The sequence below is a fragment of the Neoarius graeffei genome, chromosome 7 (genome assembly GCF_027579695.1).
Source record: "Neoarius graeffei isolate fNeoGra1 chromosome 7, fNeoGra1.pri, whole genome shotgun sequence".
Classification (NCBI taxonomy): Eukaryota; Metazoa; Chordata; class Actinopteri; order Siluriformes; family Ariidae; genus Neoarius; species Neoarius graeffei.
In genome coordinates this window covers 23,315,536-23,337,092 of record NC_083575.1, presented here as the reverse complement: position 1 = coordinate 23,337,092, position 21,557 = coordinate 23,315,536, and the positions used below count along the sequence as shown (strand labels likewise).

Sequence of the window (21,557 nt, the reverse complement as noted above, 5' to 3'; positions counted from 1 at the left end):
CTCGAACCCGGACCTTCTTGCTGTGAGGCGACAGCGCTAACCACTACACCACCGTGCTGCCCACAAATGGCTATTTCTTAATAAAATAAATAACTATAGTAAAATTCAATGTCAAATAAATATTTTCAATGCAATTAAATGTAGCTTTTTCCATTTTAAAAAGATTTTATTCCAATCAGTTTTTTTATGCCTCCGCCACCATAAGGTGCAGGAGGCATTATGTTTTCGGGTTGTCCGTCCATCTGTGCGTCCGTGTGTGCGTCCGTCCGTCCCGAAACCTTGTGAACGCGATATCTCAAAGGCTAATGAAAGGAATTTCACCAAACTTTCACCATTTGTGCGCTTTGGGACAAACATGAACTGATTAGATTTTGAGATCAAAAGGTCTAAGGTCAAGGTCACTGTGAGGTCAAATGTCTGTCTGAGAACCTTGTGAACACAATATCTCCAAGGCAAATCGAAGGAATTTCACCAAACTTTCACCATTTGTGCATTTGGGGACAAAGATAAACTGATTAGATTTTGAGATCAAAAGGTCTAAGGTCAAGGTCTCTGTGAGGTCAAATGTCTGTCCGAAAACCTTGTGAACACAATATCTCCAAGGCTACTACAAGTAATTTCACCAGGTCAAGATTACTGTGAGGTCAAATGTCAATCCCCAAATCACAACTTAATAAGGCGTGTGGTCTACTAGGCAGAGGCATCCCCATCAACGCCATTGGCGTCGAGTTCTATCTAGTTCAACACATTTAACAATACTTAGCAATAATAAAAAGCTCAGGTGGCATGGTGGTGGAGGGGTTAGCACTGTTGCCTCATAGAAAGAAGGTTCTGGGTTTGAGCCCCGTGGCTGACTGGGACCTTTCTGTGTGGAGTTTGCATGTTTTCATCGTGCCTGCATGGGTTTCCTCTGGGTGCTCTGGTTTCCTTCCACAGTCCAAAGACTGCAGACCGTAGGTGCTAAAGAAGGCAACTGGACTTGCTTGAAATTCTTGAAGATGTTTCACCTCTCATCTGAAAGGCTTCTTCAGTTCTGTCTGACTAGGGAGGAGTTCCTGGTATTTATCCTCTATTGGACCAAAAGCAAACCTAAAGGCCTCTGCATGCTCTTGCAACAAGGCTTTCGCAGATAGCTTTTCGCAGACAGTTGTAATTTATTGTTGAGCGGGAGTAATAGGCGTGCGCGATGTTATTCACCGGCACAACGCAAGGGGGCGCGAAGTCGCTAGGAGTAGTTGGTGGGTGTGGTTAGTGGAGTGTTTATCCTCCGGTTACTTATAATGACTAGAACTGGAGTCGTATAGATGTACGTACTTCTTCACTTCCTCGATCAACCGCTCTTCGTGCTACTCCATCTTCACTCGTGTTTTTAAAAATGGCGGTTGTGAAAACAAACCAAACCGGGAAAGTAGGGAAGCGGAAGTGCGTGTACAGCGGATGTAGAGTGGACCAATCAGAGCCCTCTTGTCTGTGGCGCTGTCTGCGAGGCTTCTGCGGTGGTCACAATTTTTGGGAGGTGCGCGCAGAGCGTCTGCGAAGGTGGGGGGGCTACGCAGACACTGTCTGCGACGCCATCTGCGAGGACTGGGTTGTCAGCATAAATTGGCCTTTAGGAGAGTCATTGAGGTCACGTTGGTCGTTGATACTCTGTCATCCTGTAGGTGTTAGGGTCACTGGAGGCCAGGTGTGAATGGTATTAGCAGCCTAGAGGGTCGTTAGGGTGATCTGTGGGTTGTTGGCTCTCTCTGCCATCATGTGAGATGACGAAAGTCCAGTTGGGATACCTGCACTTCTGAAGTCCTTCCTTGATGTGTTTTTGCTCCTCTTTTCCCTCTACTCTTGTAGGAATGTTCTGAGCCCTGTGATGCAAGATCCTAATGACCCCCAATTTATGTTCCAGTGGGTGGTGAGTGTCATACAGTAGGTACTGGTCTGTGTGTGTGGGTTTACAGTAGACCTCAATGTTAAGGCATCTGTCTTATTTGATGTGCATGCTGCAGTCCAGAAAGGCTTGGTTGTTTCCACTGACGTCCTCCCGAGTGAACTTGATGTTGATACCTACTGTATTGATGTGCTCTTTGAAGTCTTCCACCTCATGGGTTTTGATTGTTACCTAGGTGTCATCCACATACCTGAACCAGTGGCTGGGAGCGACTCCTGAAAAAGTAGTCAAGGCTTTGTTTTCCACTTCCTCCATGTATAGATTGGTCACTATAGGGGACACCGGTGAGCCCATGGTGCATCCATGCTTCTGTTTGTAGAAACATTCGTTGAACTGGAAATAGGTGGTGGTCAGGCAGAGGTCAAGCAGGGTGCAAATGTGGTCTGTGGTGAGGCTCATTCTGTCCGGTAAGGTGCTGTCTTGAAGAAGTTGTTTCCTAACCGATTTGACTGCTTCTGTGGTGGGAATGCAGGTGAAAAAAGAACTGGTGTCGTAGGAAACCATGGTTTCTTCTGAGTCTAGCTTTAGGTCTGCAACTTTAGTGGCAAAATCCTGGGAGTTATTGACGTGATGTGGCGTGTTTCCGACAAGGGGAGCCAGGATGGCAGCTAGGTGTTTGGCAATGTTATAGGTGACTGAGTTTATGCTGATGATGATGGGTCTGAGTGGAGCGCCTTCCTTGTGAATCTTGGGGAGACCATAAATAAGAGGAATGGCTTCCCTGGGGTACAGTCTGTAGTACAGAGATCGGTTGATGGCATCGTCCTTTACTAGTTGCTGGAGGCAGCTCACAACTTCCTTTTTGTAACTGCTAGTGGGATCCCACCTCAAGGTTTCATAGGTGGTTGATGCCTCACATGATGGCAGAGATAGCCAACGACCCACAGATCACCCTAATGGCCCTCTAGGCTGCTAATACCATTCACACCCTGGCCTCTAGTGACCCTAACACCTACAGGATGACTGAGAGCAGTGGTTGAGTTGTAAAATCAAACCAGGGGGGATGGTGAGATTTTTAGTCGCGTATCGACCCATCGGTCGGTCCGTCGGTGGGAAACTGGTTTGCTTTTAGGAGGGTTTGCACACAACGTAGGTCTGTGGACCTTGTTCATTTACTAGACATACAGTATTTTGTGCTGATCAAGTGTGTAGTACACACTGTGTACCCTTTTTATTGTTGTAAAAAACATAATACGCTGGTATTTTACTGTAAAACATGCACAGTGTGGATGTCATGTGTCATATTTAGTCAGTCTCCTGGCTGACATACCTACCACATTCTCCATATTAGGGTGAAATGCAGATGACAAATTTGAAGTGTAACTTCATAGTCACGGTAGGCTCCTTTTAAATCGTTTGGTAAATAATTTATTAAAACCTCAGCAGGCAATGTAAATGAACAACTGAATCTTTTCATATCAAGTCAATAGAATTTTTATTCAAAGCTGAACATTGGGAACATTGAGTTAAATACAGAGGTAGGTAGGTAACCAATAAGCTAAAACAAGCAACAGTAAATTGTAAATCTTCAGCTCTTCAGCTGTCGGTTCTCCTGCTTGCTCCTGCTCCTGTATTGTCTCACACTCCGGGTCCCCTCCAGCTCCTGTCGCACTGTGTTGCAGTTGCTGCTGACTGTCATCTGGAATAAAGAGCAGTGGATAAGATAATTTAATTAAATATAATTATAATGTTATTTCTGATTTATTTATTATCTGAACGAGGATTTGAGCTTTGAAAAATGACCGGATTCTTTCTGTAACGTTGATTCCCGCTGTTATCTAGGTCACGTGACACCTTAATGTTGACGGTTACCAAGGAGCTGCCTTGGATACTTTGATGCTTTGCTTCAATACATACCAGCACTTTGATACATACTGGATACAAGCTAGCAAAATGAGTTAAAAGCAGGCATCTTTGGAAAGTTTCTTTGGAAAGGGGAAAAGGCCCATTGAGGAGACAGAAGAAGAGCCTATGATGAAGAAAAAGAAAGCTGCATTTTAGCAGACACTTTGGCGAGTCCTACACCAATCCTGCTCTGCCTTACATGTTGTGACCGGCTCTCTAATGAGGCAATGAAGCCTTCAAAACTGCTAGTGTTGTTTGTTATTCTTCAGGCAACTTTTTGTTGCCTGAAGAATAACAAACGAACGTCCAGGCTGATTAAATTAATGGCCTTATACAAGAAATCAAAGCTAACATGAACCTGAGTAAGCTATCGATAGCTGGCTAGACTCCAAGCTAACATTCATTATGATAGCTGTGTTGTTATCCGCCGCCCACAAATTAGGCTACATATCGGGAACTTTACAGCATGATAGTGGGCTCACAGAAAGTGTGACTGATATTCGTAACTCTTGACTTACCTCCTGAAATGTTTTTTCTTGCGATCTTAAATCCGAACTTGCCTTAGGTCTTGCTGTCCACTCCGCTTGGCCATGATGCTGCAATCCGCTGCTGTCACTGACGCCGAATAAAACAAAAAATAACGGAACCCCAACTGAATGTCACCTCCTCAAACGCTTCGCTTGCGCGTGCCCTCTCTCATGGTAGCTTATTGTATGCTCAGTTTCAGCAAAGCTACGTGGAATGGCATTTCTAATTCCAATGTTAAATAGAAGTAATGTCCACATTTATTGATAAAATTGCTCAAGGGTAGGGAGGGGGGATGCCCGTTTTAGAGGGGGGATGATTTTGACCATTTTTTATTCCAGGGGGGATGGCATCCCCCCCATCCCCCCTCAACTCGAGTACAGACTGAGGCCAAGTTTACATTAGACCATATCTGTCTCGTTTTCTTCGCAGATGCACTGTCCGTTTACATTAAAACGCCTGGAAACGCCGAGAAACGGGAATCCGCCAGGGTCCACGTATTCAGTCCAGATCGTGTCTGGTCCGGTGCTGTATAAACATTGAGAATACGCGGATACGCTGTGCTGAGCTCTAGCTGGCGTCGTCATTGGACAACGTCACTGTGACATCCACCTTCCTGATTCGCTGGCGTTGGTCATGTGACGCGACTGCTGAAAAACGGCGCGGACTTCCGCCTTGTATAACCTTTCATTAAAGAGTATAAAAGTATGAAAATACTGCAAATACTGATGCAAATACTGCCCATTGTGTAGTTATGATTGTCTTTAGGCTTGCCATCCTTCCACTTGCAAGTGGTAAGTGACGCACATGCCCGACATGCACTGAGATCACACACACAGCGGCTCAGTCCCAAATCACTGCTTGTGCGCTTCACTCGCGCGCTCTGTGAGCTGCGCAGGGCCGGAGTGCACACCCTCCAGAGGGCACTCGCTGTTCAGGGAGGAGTGATTTGGAGCGCAGGATGCCTGCGGAGCCGAGCGTATCCGTGTATTGGCGTTGCTGTGTGCACGCGAATCGTGTATTGGCGTTGCTGTGTGAACACTAATCGTTTTAAAAACGTTAATCTGATGATCCGCTGATACGGTCTAATGTAAACCCCACCTGAGAGTGTCAACGAACCATATGACCTCAACGACTCTCCTTAGGTTTGCTTTTGGTCCACTAGAGGATAAATACCTAGAACTTCCCACTAATCAGACAGAACTGAAGAAGCCTTTCAGATGAGAGGTGAAATGTCTTCAAGAATTTCAAGGAAGTTCAGTTGCCTTCTTTAGCACCTGCAGTTTACAATGACCTGGATGACTGAGAACCTTCACAGAGACATGCCGATTAGTTCATCTGGCTACTCTAAATTGCCCATAGGTGTGTATTACTCTGTGTTAGCCCTGTGATAGATTGGCATGAAAAAGTACATTCGCACTTGCAGTACATTTAATTTTACAGAATAAAGGTTATAAGAGAGGGGCGTCACGGTGGTGTAGTGGTTAGTGCTGTCGCCTCACAGCAAGAAGGTCCGGGTTCGAGCCCCGTGGCCGGCGAGGGCCTTTCTGTGTGGAGTTTGCATGTTCTCCCCGTGTCCGCGTGGGTTTCCTCCGGGTGCTCCGGTTTCCCCCACAGTCCAAAGACATGCAGGTTAGGTTAACTGGTGACTCTAAATTGACCGTAGGTGTGAATGTGAGTGTGAATGGTTGTCTGTGTCTATGTGTCAGCCCTGTGATGACCTGGCGACTTGTCCAGGGTGTACCCCGCCTTTCGCCCGTAGTCAGCTGGGATAGGCTCCAGCTTGCCTGCGACCCTGTAGAACAGGATAAAGCGGCTAGAGATAATGAGATGAGATGAGGTTATAAGAGAATATGAAAACCTGATGTCAGCTCTCCTCTCCTTAATGCCCTTAAATAAGCACCTGAAAGGTAATGATAGGCCTTAATTTTTCTCTGGGTCTCTGTTCAGCGGGTCTGAATAGTGACAACCCTTCAATCCCTCTTCTTTTATGAGAACATCTTATATGTATTTATTTCTCCAATATTCTGAAGGCCTCTTTGTATTACTGGGGTATGGCTCTGTGTTCGTTATGGGAATGTTACGTTACCTGTTTTTTAAATCAACAGTTTTTCTAGTCTTTGGCCATATTTGAGCTTTTTATTGGATTAAGTGCAATATTAACACCGATATTACTGGTGCATATGTGTTGCATGGTTGAAGTGTCTTATATGTTTTACCCTGCTTGTCCGGTCATGCTGGAGACCGACATGTTTTACTCACTGAAAAATAGTTTCTCTATGGAGACAATAAAGTATCTAACTGACTAACTAAGTAACTAACTAACAGTGTCTTGCAAAAGTATTCATCCCCCTTGGTGTTTGTCCTGTTTTGTCGCATTACAAGCTGGAATTAAAATGGATTTTTTTTTGGGGGGGGTAGCACCATTTGATTTCCACAACATGCCTACCACTTTAAAGGTGAAAATTGTTGTTTTATTGTGACACAAACAATAATGAAGATGAAAAACAGAAATCTGGAGTGTCCATAGGTATTCCCCACCAAAAGGTCAATACTTTGTAAAGTCAAAACCTTTTGGTGCAATTACAGCTGCAAGTCTCTTGGGGTATGTCTCTATTAGCTTAGCACATCTAGCCACTGGGATTTTTGGCTTTTCCTCAAGGCAAAACTACTCCAACTCCTTCGAGTTAGATAGGTTGTGTTGGTGTACAGCAATCTTCAAGTTATGCCACAGATTCTCAATTGGATTGAGGTCTGGGCTTTGATTAGGCCATTCCAAGACATTTAAATGTTTCCCTTGAAACCACTCCAGTGTACCGTTAGCAGTCTGTTTAGAGTCATTATCCTGCTGGAACATGAACCTTTGTCCCAGTCTCAAACCTCTGGCTGACTCAAACAGGTTTTCCTCCAGAATTGCCCTGTATTTTTGCCATCCATCTTTCCTTCAGTCCTGACCAGCTTTCCTGTCCCTGAAAATGAAAAATATCCCCACAGCATGAGGCTGCCATCACCATGCTTCACTGTAGGAATTGTGTTCTCAGGATGTTAGGTTTGTGCCACAAATGGCATTTTCCATGATGGCCAAAAAGATAAATTTTAGTCTCATTTGACCAAAGAATCTTCTTCCATGTGTTTGGGGAGTCTGCCACATGCTGTTGGGCAAACTCCAAACATGTTTTCTTAAGCAATGACTTTTTTCTGGCCACGCTTCCATAAAGCCCTGCTCTGTAGCGTGTACAGCTTAAAGTGTTCCTATGGACAGATACTCCCATCTCCACTGTGGATATCTGCAGCTTCTTCAGTGTTATCTTTGGTGTCTTTGTTGCATCTCTGATTAATGCCCTCCTTGCCTGGTCTATGAGTTTTGGTGGGTGGCCTTCTCTAGTGGAGCCATATTCTTTCCATTTTGCTTAACATGATTAACATGACTGAGTATAAAAAGAGCATCTTGGAGTGGCAGCGGCTCTCAGAAGTAAAGATGGGAAGAGGATCACCAATCCCCCTAATTCTGCGCCGACAAATAGTGGAGCAATATCAGAAAGGAGTTCGACAGTGTAAAATAGCAAAGAGTTTGAACATATCATCATCTACAGTGCATAATATCATCAAAAGATTCAGAGAATCTGGAAGAATCTCTGTGCGTAAGGGTCAAGGCCGGAAAACCATACTGGGTGCCTGTGATCTTCGGACCCTTAGACGGGACTGCATCACATACAGGCATGCTTCTGTATTGGAAATCACAAAATGGGCTCAGGAATATTTCCAGAGAACATTATCTGTGAACACAATTCACTGTGCCATCCGCCGTTGCCAGCTAAAACTCTATAGTTCAAAGAAGAAGCCGTATCTAACATGATCCAGAAGCACAGACGTCTTTTCTGGGCCAAGGCTCATTTAAAATGGACTGTGGCAAAGTGGAAAACTGTTCTGTGGTCAGACGAATCAAAATTTGAAGTTCTTTATGGAAATCAGGGACGCCGTGTCATTCGGACTAAAGAGGAGAAGGACGACCCAAGTTGTTATCAGCGCTCGGTTCAGAAGCCTGCATCTCTGATGGTATGGGGTTGCATTAGTGCGTGTGGCATGGGCAGCTTACACATCTGGAAAGACACCATCAATGCTGAAAGGTATATCCAGATTCTAGAACAACATATGCTCTCATCCAGACGACGTCTCTTTCAGGGAAGACCTTGCATTTTCCAACATGACAATGCCAAACCACATACTGCATCAATTACAGCATCATGGCTGCGTAGAAGAAGGGTCCGGGTACTGAACTGGCCAGCCTGCAGTCCAGATCTTTCACCTATAGAAAACATTTGGCACATCATAAAACGGAAGATATGACAAAAAAGACCTAAGACAGTTGAGCAACTAGAATCCTACATTAGAAAAAGAATGGGTTAACATTCCTATCCTTAAACTTGAGCAACTTGTCTCCTCAGTCCCCAGACGTTTACAGGCTGTTGTAAAGAGAAAAGGGGATGTCTCACAGTGGTAAACATGGCCTTGTCCCAACTTTTTTTTGAGATGTGTTGTCATGAAATTTAAAATCACCTAATTTTTCTCTTTAAATTATACATTTTCTCAGTTTAAACATTTGATATGTCATCTATGTTCTATTCTGAATAAAATATGGAATTTTGAAACTTCCACATCATTGCATTCCATTTTTATTTACAATTTGTACTTTGTCCCAACTTTTTTGGAATCGGGGCTGTATAACCCAACCCTGATCTATACTTCTCCACAACTTTGTCTCTGACCTGTTTGAAGTGTTCCTTGGTTTTCATGTTGCTTGCTGAGTAGTGTTGCAGAGTCAGAGTCTTGTCAGAACCGGTTGATTTATCCAGACATCATGTGACAGATCATGTGACACTTTGATTGCACACAGATGGATTTTCATCAACTAATTACTGTATGTGACTTATGAAGTGAATTGGTTGGACTAGCATTATTTAGGGGTTTCATACAAAGGGGATGAATACCCATGCACACTCCAGATTTCTGTTTTTTCATCTTAATTATTGTTTGTGTTACGATAAAACAATTTCCACCGTTAAAGTGGTAGGCATGTTTTGTAAATGAAATAGTGCTAACCCGCTGTCGCCTCACAGCAAGAGGGTTCTGGGTTCAAGCCCCGTGGCCGGCGAGGGCCTTTCTGTGTGGAGTTTGCATGTTCTCCCCGTGTCCGCGTGGGTTTCCTCCGGGTGCTCCGGTTTCCCCCACAGTCCGAAGACATGCAGGTTAGGTTAACTGGTGACTCTAAATTGACCGTAGGTGTGAATGTGAATGGTTGTCTGTGTCTATGTGTCAGCCCTGTGATGACCTGGCGACTTGTCCAGGGTGTACCCCGCCTTTCGCCCGTAGTCAGCTGGGATAGGCTCCAGCTTGCCTGCGACCCTGTAGAAGGATAAAGTAGCTAGAGATAATGAGATGAGATAGTGCTAACCCTCTAAAAATCCATTTTAATTCTATCTTCTAATGTAACAAAACAGGACAAACACAAAGGGGGATAAATACTTTTGCAAGACACTGTATGATGACCTAAAGACAAAAAAGGTTCTGTGGCAGCAGTATAAAGTCATAAAATACTTTTCATCACTGATTTTTAAATCATTTTGTGTAATTTCAGGATTGTTCAATACTTTAACCAGAAACCATGCTGAGATGTTCTGAGATAAAAATATCGGACATGAGTTTAGCTGAACCTATTCAAGCATCATGGAACATTCGTTGAATTTCTTTTTTTTGTACTGGCATTAAAAAAATCTATAAATCCCAGTTTTGATGATAGTTTGGTGAAGGAAATGTTTCCAACAGATATCAGTCACGGACATATATCACATTTCAAAGAGGAAGCATGCATTGCTTGGGAATACTTCAAACTGCTAAAACAACTTATTGTGTGCTTGCCAAGATCAGATTTCAACTTTCATTGTATAATGTAATATACAGTGGTGCTTGAAAGGTTGTGAACCCTTTAGAATTTTCTATATTTCTGCATAAATATGACCTAAAACAACATCAGATTTTCACACAAGTCCTAAAAGTAGATAAAGAGAACCCAGTTAAACAAATGAGACAAAAATATTATACTTGGTCATTTATTTATTGAGGAAAATGATCCAATATTAAATTTCTGTGAGTGGCAAAATTTTGTGAACCTTTGCTTTCAGTATCTGGTGTGACCCCCTTGTGCAGCAATAACTGCAACTAAACGTTTCCGATAACTGTTGATCAGTCCTGCACACCGGCTTGGAGGAATTTTAGCCCATTCCTCTGTACAGAAGAAAAAGAAGAAAAAGAAGCCTTTTATTTGGTCACATGCACACTTCAAGCACAGTGAAATTCATCCTCTGCATTTAACCCATCTGAAGCAGTGAACACATGCACACACACTCAGAGAAGTGGGCAGCCACACCAGAGCACCCGGGGAGCAGTCAGGGGTCAGGTACCTTGCTCAAGGGCAACTCAGCCCAAGGCCGCCCCACGTCAACCTAACTTCAACTCTGGGATGTTGGTGGGTTTCCTCACATGAATTGCTTGCTTCAGGTCCTTCCACAACATTTTGTTTGGATTAAGGTCAGGACTTTGACGTGGCCATTCCAAAACATTAACTTTATTCTTTTTTAACCATTCTTTGGTAGAATGACTTGTGTGCTTAGGGTCGTTGTCTTGTTGCATGACCCACCTTCTTTTGAGATTCAGTTCATGGACAGATGTCCTGACATTTTCCTTTAGAATTCGCTGGTATAATTCAGAATTCATTGTTCCATCAATGATGGCAAGCCGTCCTGGCCCAGATGCAGCAAAACAGGCCCAAACCATGATACTACCACCACCATGTTTCACAGATGGGATAAGGTTCTTATGCTGGAATGCAGTGTTTTCCTTTCTCCAAACATAACACTTCTCATTTAAACCAAAAAGTTCTATTTTGGTCTCATCCGTCCACAAAACATTTTGCCAATAGCCTTCTGGCTTGTCCACATGATCTTTAGGAAACTGCAGACGAGCAGCAATGTTTTTTTTTGGAGAGCAGTGATTTTCTTCTATTATGGGATCATTTTCCTCAATAAATAAATGACCAAGTATAATATTTTTGTCTCATTTGTTTAACTGGGTTCTACTTTTAGAACTTGTGTGAAAATCTGATGATGTTTTTGGTCACGTTTATGCAGAAATATAGAAAATTCTAAAGGGTTCACAAACTTTCAAGCACCACTGTAAAAGGATATGTCAAAGTATTGTATAAATTTTACATGTATGTGGGGTATCTTTTTGAACATGTATTTTAGCCTTTAGCAAATATAAGTGCTTGCACTAGAATACACTTAGTTACCCAATTTGAGAACAGGTTTCTCTTTTTCATAATACAATTTAGTCTAATTGTAAGATGTAATGTAATGAAGGTTCAAGTTAAATAAAAATAAATAAAGATCAATAGGTCTTATATTGATCCAACGTTTACTTAGGTGTCCTGCTCTTTACATTTTGTAATTTGTGCCAGTGTTGTTCATTTTAAAATTTGCTTTGAACATTATTAAAACTGCTTATCTTTCAGGGGTGTGAACACAAGCTGCCGTTTTGTCCTGATGATACGAATTACAGCATGTTTCAGGAGCAAACTATTTGATTAGTTGTCTAGCAACAGATTCTCTCAAGCTTTTGACCAGTCATCTCTGGTGGAATTTCTTCCTGTTTTATGTTGGCATACAACAACATCCTGTTAAATATATTACTCTCTCTGGCTGGCAAAGCTACAGGAGCACATTTCAGACGTGATTAATTCAGACAGCTAGAGGAAAAGCTTATTCCAGAAAGCATGCATGTTTGTGGCATTAGAGAGAAAGACCTACACTGTCCTAATGTACAGTATGATCTGATCACAAGATTACTGTAGCTCGACTAAATACACTGACCTAGTAGTAGTTGTCCTTTTAAAACTGCATGCTATGGATACAATAAATTTCATGTTATTGCCATTCATTAGATTATGAAAAACTATATAAACCATTATTCTAATAGTCAGACCATAACTTAAAAAAACCTGTAACTGTTTTCAGGGATTGTCGGGAATACCTGGAAGCGAAGGCCCAAGTGGATTAAAGGTCAGTTTCTATCTGACATTATTAGTGGCTTATGTTTTAAGCTTTGTGACTGCATCATTAAAATAACTGTTAATACGCATATACACATACTGATAATCCATTCTCACACTGGAGCTGTATTAAATTACACCAGATGCATTGTGTAACCGTGTCCAATCCATATCACACACATTCCATCCATGCCACTGGTCCAACACTGCTTACATTTTTCAGAGGAAACTAACAAGCAAACATACAGTGGTGTCCATGAACCATACAAGATGGTGTAATATTTCCATGTGTATCTCCTCTTACTATCAGAATTGTTGGGAGTTAATACTTAGTATCTGCTGCATTTTCAACATCCACACTCCCATTATCATTCCCGTTACCAACAAGTGTACACAGATTCCTCATTTTTATTTCTTGACTGTCTCCATCGGCATGTCGCAACAAATATGAAGTATTAGTTTGTACTACCTTCCTTTTTACCTCCACCAACTTTGTTGGAGGAAGTTGTTTCCACCTCCATTTGTTTATCTCTCCCAACAAATCTCAAAAAATAGTGAATGGATGTTGATGAAATTTTGAAGAAAGGTGGGTTATGGGCCAAGGAATAAGTGATTAGATTTTGATGCAAATCCAAATACGTGGCTTGGCAGAGGTACAGTGGTGCTTGAAAGTTTGTGAACCCTTTTGAATTCTCTATATTTCTGCATAAATATGACCTAAAACAACATCAGATTTTCACACAAGTTATAAAAATGGTTGTCCGGTGATGGACAGGGTAAAGGACTGTATAAGGGGGACACTGGATCGGGTATACAGCAAGCTACACAGGCTGTCCGGTTAGAACAGGAATTAATGGATATCCACTCACGAGAAACCGTGTAAACCGTGGTTTTACTAGAAAACAGAATAAAATACAAATACAACAAGACATGAGTGATAATATACACACAAGCAATAATGTAAATAATAACAATGATATAAATACAAATACACATCGCATTAAATATATATTAACGCAAATGAATAATAATTATATATAATGTAATACAAATGTAAAACACACAAATGAATACTATATAAGTAAAACAATGTAAAGCCCAATGAATGCTATTTACACCCCATAATAAATAACACAACACACTAGAGATACTGACTATATACACGATATGTACACAATATGTACAATGTGTACAACGTACACGGAGGATGAGGATAGCTGCCTACAGCAGCTATCATTACCAAGGTGCGTAGTGCAACTGCTTACAGCGAGTCACACCCGCATGAAGACACAGAGTGTGTCGGCTGAATGAAGGGGAGCGTGGCTCCTTTAAGCGCTGCCCCGCGCTGTATTGCGCATAGAAGGTTAGAATATGTGGCGCGGTTATGAACTGTACATACCACCACTACACTCCCAACACGGCAATAGCTAATAATGAAATGTGCTCCCATAACAAACCGTGGTCGAGAAAACAAGCGCTATCATTACATGGCTACTGAACAGAACAGAACAAACACGTAAGAAAATAGATAGACACAGGATGAGAGAAAAAGAGAAGAAATACTCGCTAGCCTTACCGCCACATGTAACAGTTACAGATAACGAGTACACACATAACACAGTAGCTACGCAACAATAAACAACTTACATTCAAGGACGCACGGAATGCTCACACGGCACAAATGATGGACGTTGGATCCTGACACGTCCGCGATAGAAAGACAGAAAGCAAGAAAGAAATGAAACCGAGAAAGAAAGAGAGAAACGGATCCAAATATTCACTGATGAGAAGCAGGTGTTGCATGGAGTCCCCGTCTGATGTGTGCTGTGTTTTCTTCGATGTTTGTGCGCATCTTATATAGTCCACGCAGCACAGTGTGATGGACAGTGGCGCCAGGGTGTCTGAAGTTGGCGTGTGATGGACAGTGGCGCCAGGGTGTCTGAAGTTGGCATGTTGTAACATGCCCTGACAACTAACGAGTTGGGAGCCACTATGTCTGACAAGGGTGCCTGTTTACTACTTTTAGAGGTCAAAATAATTAAGACCTGGCACCGCAATTCTGAACAGCCGCCCCCAACTTTGTGGAACAAAGTTGTGTCCATGATGTCAGGCAGAGGTGCCCTGAGGGAGTGAAGGGAGTCTCACCAGGCGTGAGACTGGGCGTGTGTAGGTCCGGTCCTTGACCTGCACCTGTGCAGTACGTACCCTGCCATCTGCTCCAGGGATGACAGCAGTGACCTTGCCCACAGGCCACAGGGCACGTGGGAGTTGAGGGTCGACAATCATCACGATGCTGTCAACGATGAGGTCCTCCCGGTCTCGTTGCCACTTGGAGCGGGTTTGAAGAGAGGGCAGGTAGTTCCTGATGAACTTAGCCCAGAATTGGTCCGCAAGGGCCTGGCACTGTCTCCACCTGCGCCTGCCCAGGATGTCGGAGTCGGTGTAGACCACTTGTGGTATGGAGGGGTCGTGCCGCCCCATCAGCAGCATGTTTGGAGTGATGGGATCTGAATCTGCGATGTCTGACGAGGTGTAACCCAAGGGCTTGGAGTTGATGATGCTTTCCACCTCGATCAGCACTGTCCTCAACACCTCCTCAGTGACTGTCTGTGCATCGAGTGTAGTGTGTAGGGCAGCTTTGATGGAACGGATCTCCCGTTCCCAGGAACCACCGAAGTGCGGAGCATGTGGAGGATTGAACTTGAAGTCAATCTGTTGACTGGCTAAGTGGGACTGTAGCTCTGGGCTGAGGGCTTTGAATGTCTCCTGCAGTTCAGACTGACCCCCTCTGAAATTGGTGCCTTGGTCGGAGAGCAGCTCATGTGGCTTCCCTCGGCGTGCGATGAAGCGCCGCAGGGCCATCAAGAAAGCATCAGTGTCCATGCTGGTGAGGAGGTCTAGATGCACTGCATGGATTGTCAGGCACTTGAAAACGATGGCCCACCGTTTCTCAGTGCGTCGGCCGATTTTGATGAGGTACGGCCCGAAACAATCCATTCCAGTGGAATAGAAGGCTGGCTTGTGCAAGCGCAGACTTGATGGTGGCAAGTCAGCCATTCTGGGGATCACTGGTGTGCCTCGCCACTTCTGACACTCTGGACAGCTGTGCTGATGTTTCTTGACAGCCGCTCTCCCACGCACGATCCAGTACCGCCGGCGCAGCTCAGCAAACACTCGCTCTGGTCCTGGGTGCGCCAGGTGGCTGTCGAAGTCTCGGATGATGAGCTGTGTGATGGGGTGCTGAGGGTCAAGCAGGATGGGGTGCAGAGTCTCCTCCTCAACCGTGTCACACCTGCGCTGACGACCTCCGACCCGGATCAGCTGTGTCTCAGCGTCGTACTCCGGGGACAATGTGAGGATCCTGCTGTCAGTGGAGACTGGCTTCCCCGCTGAGAGCAGGGTGAGGTCTTCGGGGAAGGAGTCACTCTGTGCCTTCCTGAGGAGTGCCAGTTCTGCTTGCCTGTAGTCCTCAGCTGTGATGGCGGATGTGGCCGCCCCGTGACGCGCTCTGACTGTGGCCTCCAGCAGCTCTGGATATTGACTGAAGTTCCCTGCATCAGGCAACGCAGGGTCAGAGGTCACGGTGATGTGGCCGCAGAACTGGGACTTCCGCAGCTCGGTGGCGTCCTGCAGCAGCTCCACTGATGGTGACGGTGCACTGATGAACAGGCACGCTGGGGTGGAAGACCGATGCTTGACAGCCTTGGCGGGGCCTTGAAGTGTCCACCCAAGGCGTGTCTTCAGGGCAATGGGTCCACCTGGTGGGCCTATGTGCACAGGCTCGATGGGGATGAGGAGGTCTGGGTAGTCAGACCCAATGAGGAGCAGCGGACGGGCCTGAGTAAAGGAGTGAAGAGGCAGCCCTCTGAGGTGGCGGTAGGTCCTTTGGAGAGCCTCGACTGGGTGTGAATGAGGGGACAGTCCCAGTTCGGGTGATGTGAAGGCCCGCTGTATTTTGTACCGCTGCTGCGGTTGACTGAGGGATGACACAGAGAAGGACACTGACCTCCCCGGCACCGTTCTGATGTCATGACGGATGGTGCGGAGGGCCAGATTCTCACTCTGTCCTTTGAGGCCAAGCTGCTGCGCTGCTTGGGGGAGGAGCATGGTGCGCTCTGACCCGTCATCGAGGATGGCGTAGGTCTCCATCTTCTTGCCCCCGTGATGAAGGAGCACCTTCACCATCTTCAGCAGCACACAACTACCTCTGCATGCTGGGTCGAGGTAGTAGGTGGATGGCTGGCTGGGTGAAGACAGTGTCGCAGTCTCCGGCCTGCTTTGTGCATTCACCTCATGCAGTACCTCGAGGTGCAGGCGATTGCACTTCGGGCACCGTGCCTTGAGGTAGCACTGAGCTGCTTGATGGTCGCGTCCACACCTCCAGCACTTCTTCCCGGTCTTGATCCACTGGAGCCTTGGTTCCAGTGACATACTCTTGAACGCAGTGCACTGGTTGAAGTAGTGCTCCGTGCTGTTGCAGAAGGGGCAGTACTTCTTTGGAGGCTCCACCTTGGCGGGTGTGCGTGGAGCTGACTTTGATGGCTGCTGAGCTGACTTGGCTGGGGGGTCTACCAGCAGGACCGTGGTGGAGCGTGTGGCTGCTGGCTGCTTGCCTCTGGTGCTCCGCTGCCGCTCTGCCTGGCTCGCTGTTGCCTTTGGCGGGTCGTTGGTCTCGTCCAGCTGCACACCAACCTCGTGCTGTAACCATGCGGCGAAGTCCAGGAGTGTGGGGACAGGCACACGGTCTGGGTCGATGTACCGCCTGAAGGCAGTACGCAGCTCGTGAGGCAGCTTGGGCAGCAACCGAGACACATGCGAACCACACCGTAGCTCAAGCTGTTCCTGGGTCCCCATCTTATCCAGCATCCCCACCAAGGACTGCACCTTCAGGGCGAAGTTCCTGAAGCCTCTCTGGTCACCGCTCCTGACAGGGGGCTCAGCCAAGACCTGGTTGATCTGCCTGAGTGCCAGTTTGCGGGGCTGCCCAAAGAGCTTCGTGAGGGCTGCCATCGTATCACTGTAGGGATAGCTGCTGTGGCAGTAAGCATCCGCTACCAGGACAGCATCCTCTAGCTTCAGGTGGTCCAGCAGGATCTGATATTTGAAGCGCTCTGTCGCGTCGGGTGGTAGGACGTTGTCGAGCGCCAGCTGCATCCTGTTGAACTGCCGTGGGTCGTCCTCGGTGAACGCTGGGATTCTCATCTTGGGCCCACGGTAGGTCAGCTCCTGAGGGGGAAGAGATGTCAGTCGCTGTGGGACAGGTGACAGCCTGTGATGATCTGGTGCCACTGCCCTCTGACCGGCCGACGCCGGTGATGACGTCCACTGTCTCTGAGCGGACGAAGGGCGCCGTGGGCTGAATGGCGCTGAGTACTGTGGGGTGGCAGGAGAGGGTGAGGATGACGTGAATGAGTGACCCCGTGGCAGATTCATGCTCCTCAGGTGCTCTGTCAGCTCTGCCGTCAGTGGTGTTGGCAAATGGGGAGCTCCTCCGTGTGGCGGTGTGGACGTCGCTGCCTCAGCTCCTGCGATGTGTGGCCGAGGTAGAGGTGACGACTGCTCTGCCACCGGGGCGCGGCGATGTCCACTGGTTGAGTCAGCAGGGCTGTATGTTCTGTCATGCTGCAGTGGTGATGATAGGACTGCTGGGGGGGTTCCAGGCGTGACGGCTGGAACCTGGATGTCCCTCGCTGGAGTGCGTGGAGGTGATGCATAGTGTTGTTGTTGCAACAGGTACTGCACATCCCGCTGCAGCTGCCGATTGTCCTCCCGTATCTGCTGAAGGGCGAGGAGGATAGCTGCTGACGTGTCCAGGGGAGTCTGCCCAGCAGGGGGAGTGTGTGATGGCTCCCGGGGCCTGCTGTCTCCCACATGGGAAGAATCATCCTGGGTGTGTGCGCCGTCCTGTGGCAGCCGTCGCTGAGCCTGGGTCACCACGTAGTCATCCAGGTGCCTGGGGTGGTGGTGCTCACGGCGAGGACGGGCACTGCCATCATGAGTGGACATCCTGACTGTGTAGAATGCTGTATCCGGCTCGAAGGACCATATAAAAATGGTTGTCCGGTGATGGACAGGGTAAAGGACTGTATAAGGGGGACACTGGATCGGGTATACAGCAAGCTACACAGGCTGTCCGGTTAGAACAGGAATTAATGGATATCCACTCACGAGAAACCGTGTAAACCGTGGTTTTACTAGAAAACAGAATAAAATACAAATACAACAAGACATGAGTGATAATATACACACAAGCAATAATGTAAATAATAACAATGATATAAATACAAATACACATCGCATTAAATATATATTAACGCAAATGAATAATAATTATATATAATGTAATACAAATGTAAAACACACAAATGAATACTATATAAGTAAAACAATGTAAAGCCCAATGAATGCTATTTACACCCCATAATAAATAACACAACACACTAGAGATACTGACTATATACACGATATGTACACAATATGTACAATGTGTACAACGTACACGGAGGATGAGGATAGCTGCCTACAGCAGCTATCATTACCAAGGTGCGTAGTGCAACTGCTTACAGCGAGTCACACCCGCATGAAGACACAGAGTGTGTCGGCTGAATGAAGGGGAGCGTGGCTCCTTTAAGCGCTGCCCCGCGCTGTATTGCGCATAGAAGGTTAGAATATGTGGCGCGGTTATGAACTGTACATACCACCACTACACTCCCAACACGGCAATAGCTAATAATGAAATGTGCTCCCATAACAAACCGTGGTCGAGAAAACAAGCGCTATCATTACATGGCTACTGAACAGAACAGAACAAACACGTAAGAAAATAGATAGACACAGGATGAGAGAAAAAGAGAAGAAATACTCGCTAGCCTTACCGCCACATGTAACAGTTACAGATAACGAGTACACACATAACACAGTAGCTACGCAACAATAAACAACTTACATTCAAGGACGCACGGAATGCTCACACGGCACAAATGATGGACGTTGGATCCTGACACGTCCGCGATAGAAAGACAGAAAGCAAGAAAGAAATGAAACCGAGAAAGAAAGAGAGAAACGGATCCAAATATTCACTGATGAGAAGCAGGTGTTGCATGGAGTCCCCGTCTGATGTGTGCTGTGTTTTCTTCGATGTTTGTGCGCATCTTATATAGTCCACGCAGCACAGTGTGATGGACAGTGGCGCCAGGGTGTCTGAAGTTGGCGTGTGATGGACAGTGGCGCCAGGGTGTCTGAAGTTGGCATGTTGTAACATGCCCTGACAACTAACGAGTTGGGAGCCACTATGTCTGACAAGGGTGCCTGTTTACTACTTTTAGAGGTCAAAATAATTAAGACCTGGCACCGCAATTCTGAACACAAGTCCTAAAAGTAGATAAAGAGAACCCAATTAAACTAATGAGACAAAAATATTATACCCAGTCATTTATTTATTGAGGAAAATGATCCAATATTACATATCTGTGAGTGGCAAAAGTATGTGAAGCTCTAGGATTAGCAGTTAATTTGAAGGTGAAATTAGAGTCAGGTGTTTTCAATCAATGGGATGACAATCAGGTGTGAGTGGGCACCCTGTTTTATTTAAAGAACAGGGATCTATCAAAGTCTGATCTTCACAACACATGTTTGTGGAAGTGTATTATGGCACGAACAAAGGAGATTTCTGAGGACCTCAGAAAAAGTGTTGTTGATGCTCATCAGGCTGGAAAAGGTTACAAAGCCATCTCTAAAGAGTTTGGACTCCACCAATCCACAGTCAGACAGATTGTGTACGAATTGTGGGTCATGCAGCAAGACAAGAATAAAGTTAATGTTTTGGAATGGTCAAGTCAAAGTCCTGACCTTAATCCAATCAAAATGTTGTAGAAGGACCTGAAGCGAGCAGTTTATGTGAAGAAACCCACCAACATCCCAGAGTTGAAGCTGTTCTGTACGGAGGAACGGGCTAAAATTCCTCCAAGCCGGTGTGCAGGACTGATCAACAGTTACCGGAAACATTTAGTTGCAGTTATTGCTGCATAAGGGGGTCACACCAGATACTGAAAGCAAAGGTTCACATACTTTTGCCACTCACAGATATGTAATATTGGATCATTTTCCTCATAAATGACCAAGTATAATATTCTTGTCTCATTTGTTTAACTGGGTTCTCTTTATCTATTTTTAGGACTTGTCTGAAAATCTGATGTTGTTTTAGGTCATATTTATGCAGAAATATAGAATCCTAAAGGGTTCACAAACTATCAAGCACCACTGTAGGTCAAAGGTCACTTCTGTGTTAAATCACTCCTCCTCCCTCATTTTTTCATGACTTTTCATCAAATTGGGTACAGAGACCCTATTTGGGGCGGGGGGCTTCAAAATAGTTTGCATCAGTTTATCGATTTGACCAATTTTCACTGTTACGTGACCTTGAACTTGTCAGTTAGGTGACTCTGTTGCAAAAAGTCAGAGTTTTGTATATTTTTCATAGTCTTTGAGCTAGCCTTGCTCCTTTACCATAGAAAAACATGTTTTAATGAATATTTATAGTTTTGACCTATTGACCTAGGTCCATATTAGGTCACATATTTTCAATGGCCTATATTTCACAAATGGCACAAGAGAAGGTCATAGTTTCTATTAACCATGAATAGGAAGTCATATATGGACTTTCTTTTGGCACCAAAAAATTTGACCTGCAGTGACCTTGAAAGGTCAGATCAAGGACCTGCATATTTTTGATGGCTTGTATTATGAAAACGGTGCGAGATAGGCCCATAGTTACTATTGATCATGAATAGGAAGTCATATATGGGCTTTCATTTAGGAACATTGGTTTTGCTCTGGAGTGACTGTCAGGTCAGATCAATGATCTGCATATTTTTCACTGGGCTGCATCAAGAAATTGGTGAAAGATAGGAACTTAGTTCATATTATTAACCATGGAAGCATTATATCCTTTTCCCTTTGTCATCAGATTCCAGACAAGTGGCCTCATTTCTCTCAGTTCTGTGACCTTGACCTTTGTCCCAAGGCCTCAGATGTGGAAATGGGATACCACTGTGCCTTTGGCACAGTACCTCTAGTTATTATTATTATTATTATTATTATTATTGTGTTGCATCAGTGAGGTCATAGATGAAAACCAGTGTT

General features: G+C 45.2%; 1 protein-coding gene across 1 annotated transcript in view; it reads left to right on the top strand.

The window, feature by feature from the left end:
• col21a1 (collagen, type XXI, alpha 1) overlaps positions 1 to 21,557 on the top strand; it is a 155,474-nt gene that overhangs the window by 86,905 nt on the left and 47,012 nt on the right. The window contains exon 18 of the mRNA XM_060924923.1: positions 12,382 to 12,426. Coding sequence (XP_060780906.1) covers positions 12,382 to 12,426 — 45 coding nt within the window. The remainder of the gene's footprint in view (positions 1 to 12,381; positions 12,427 to 21,557) is intronic.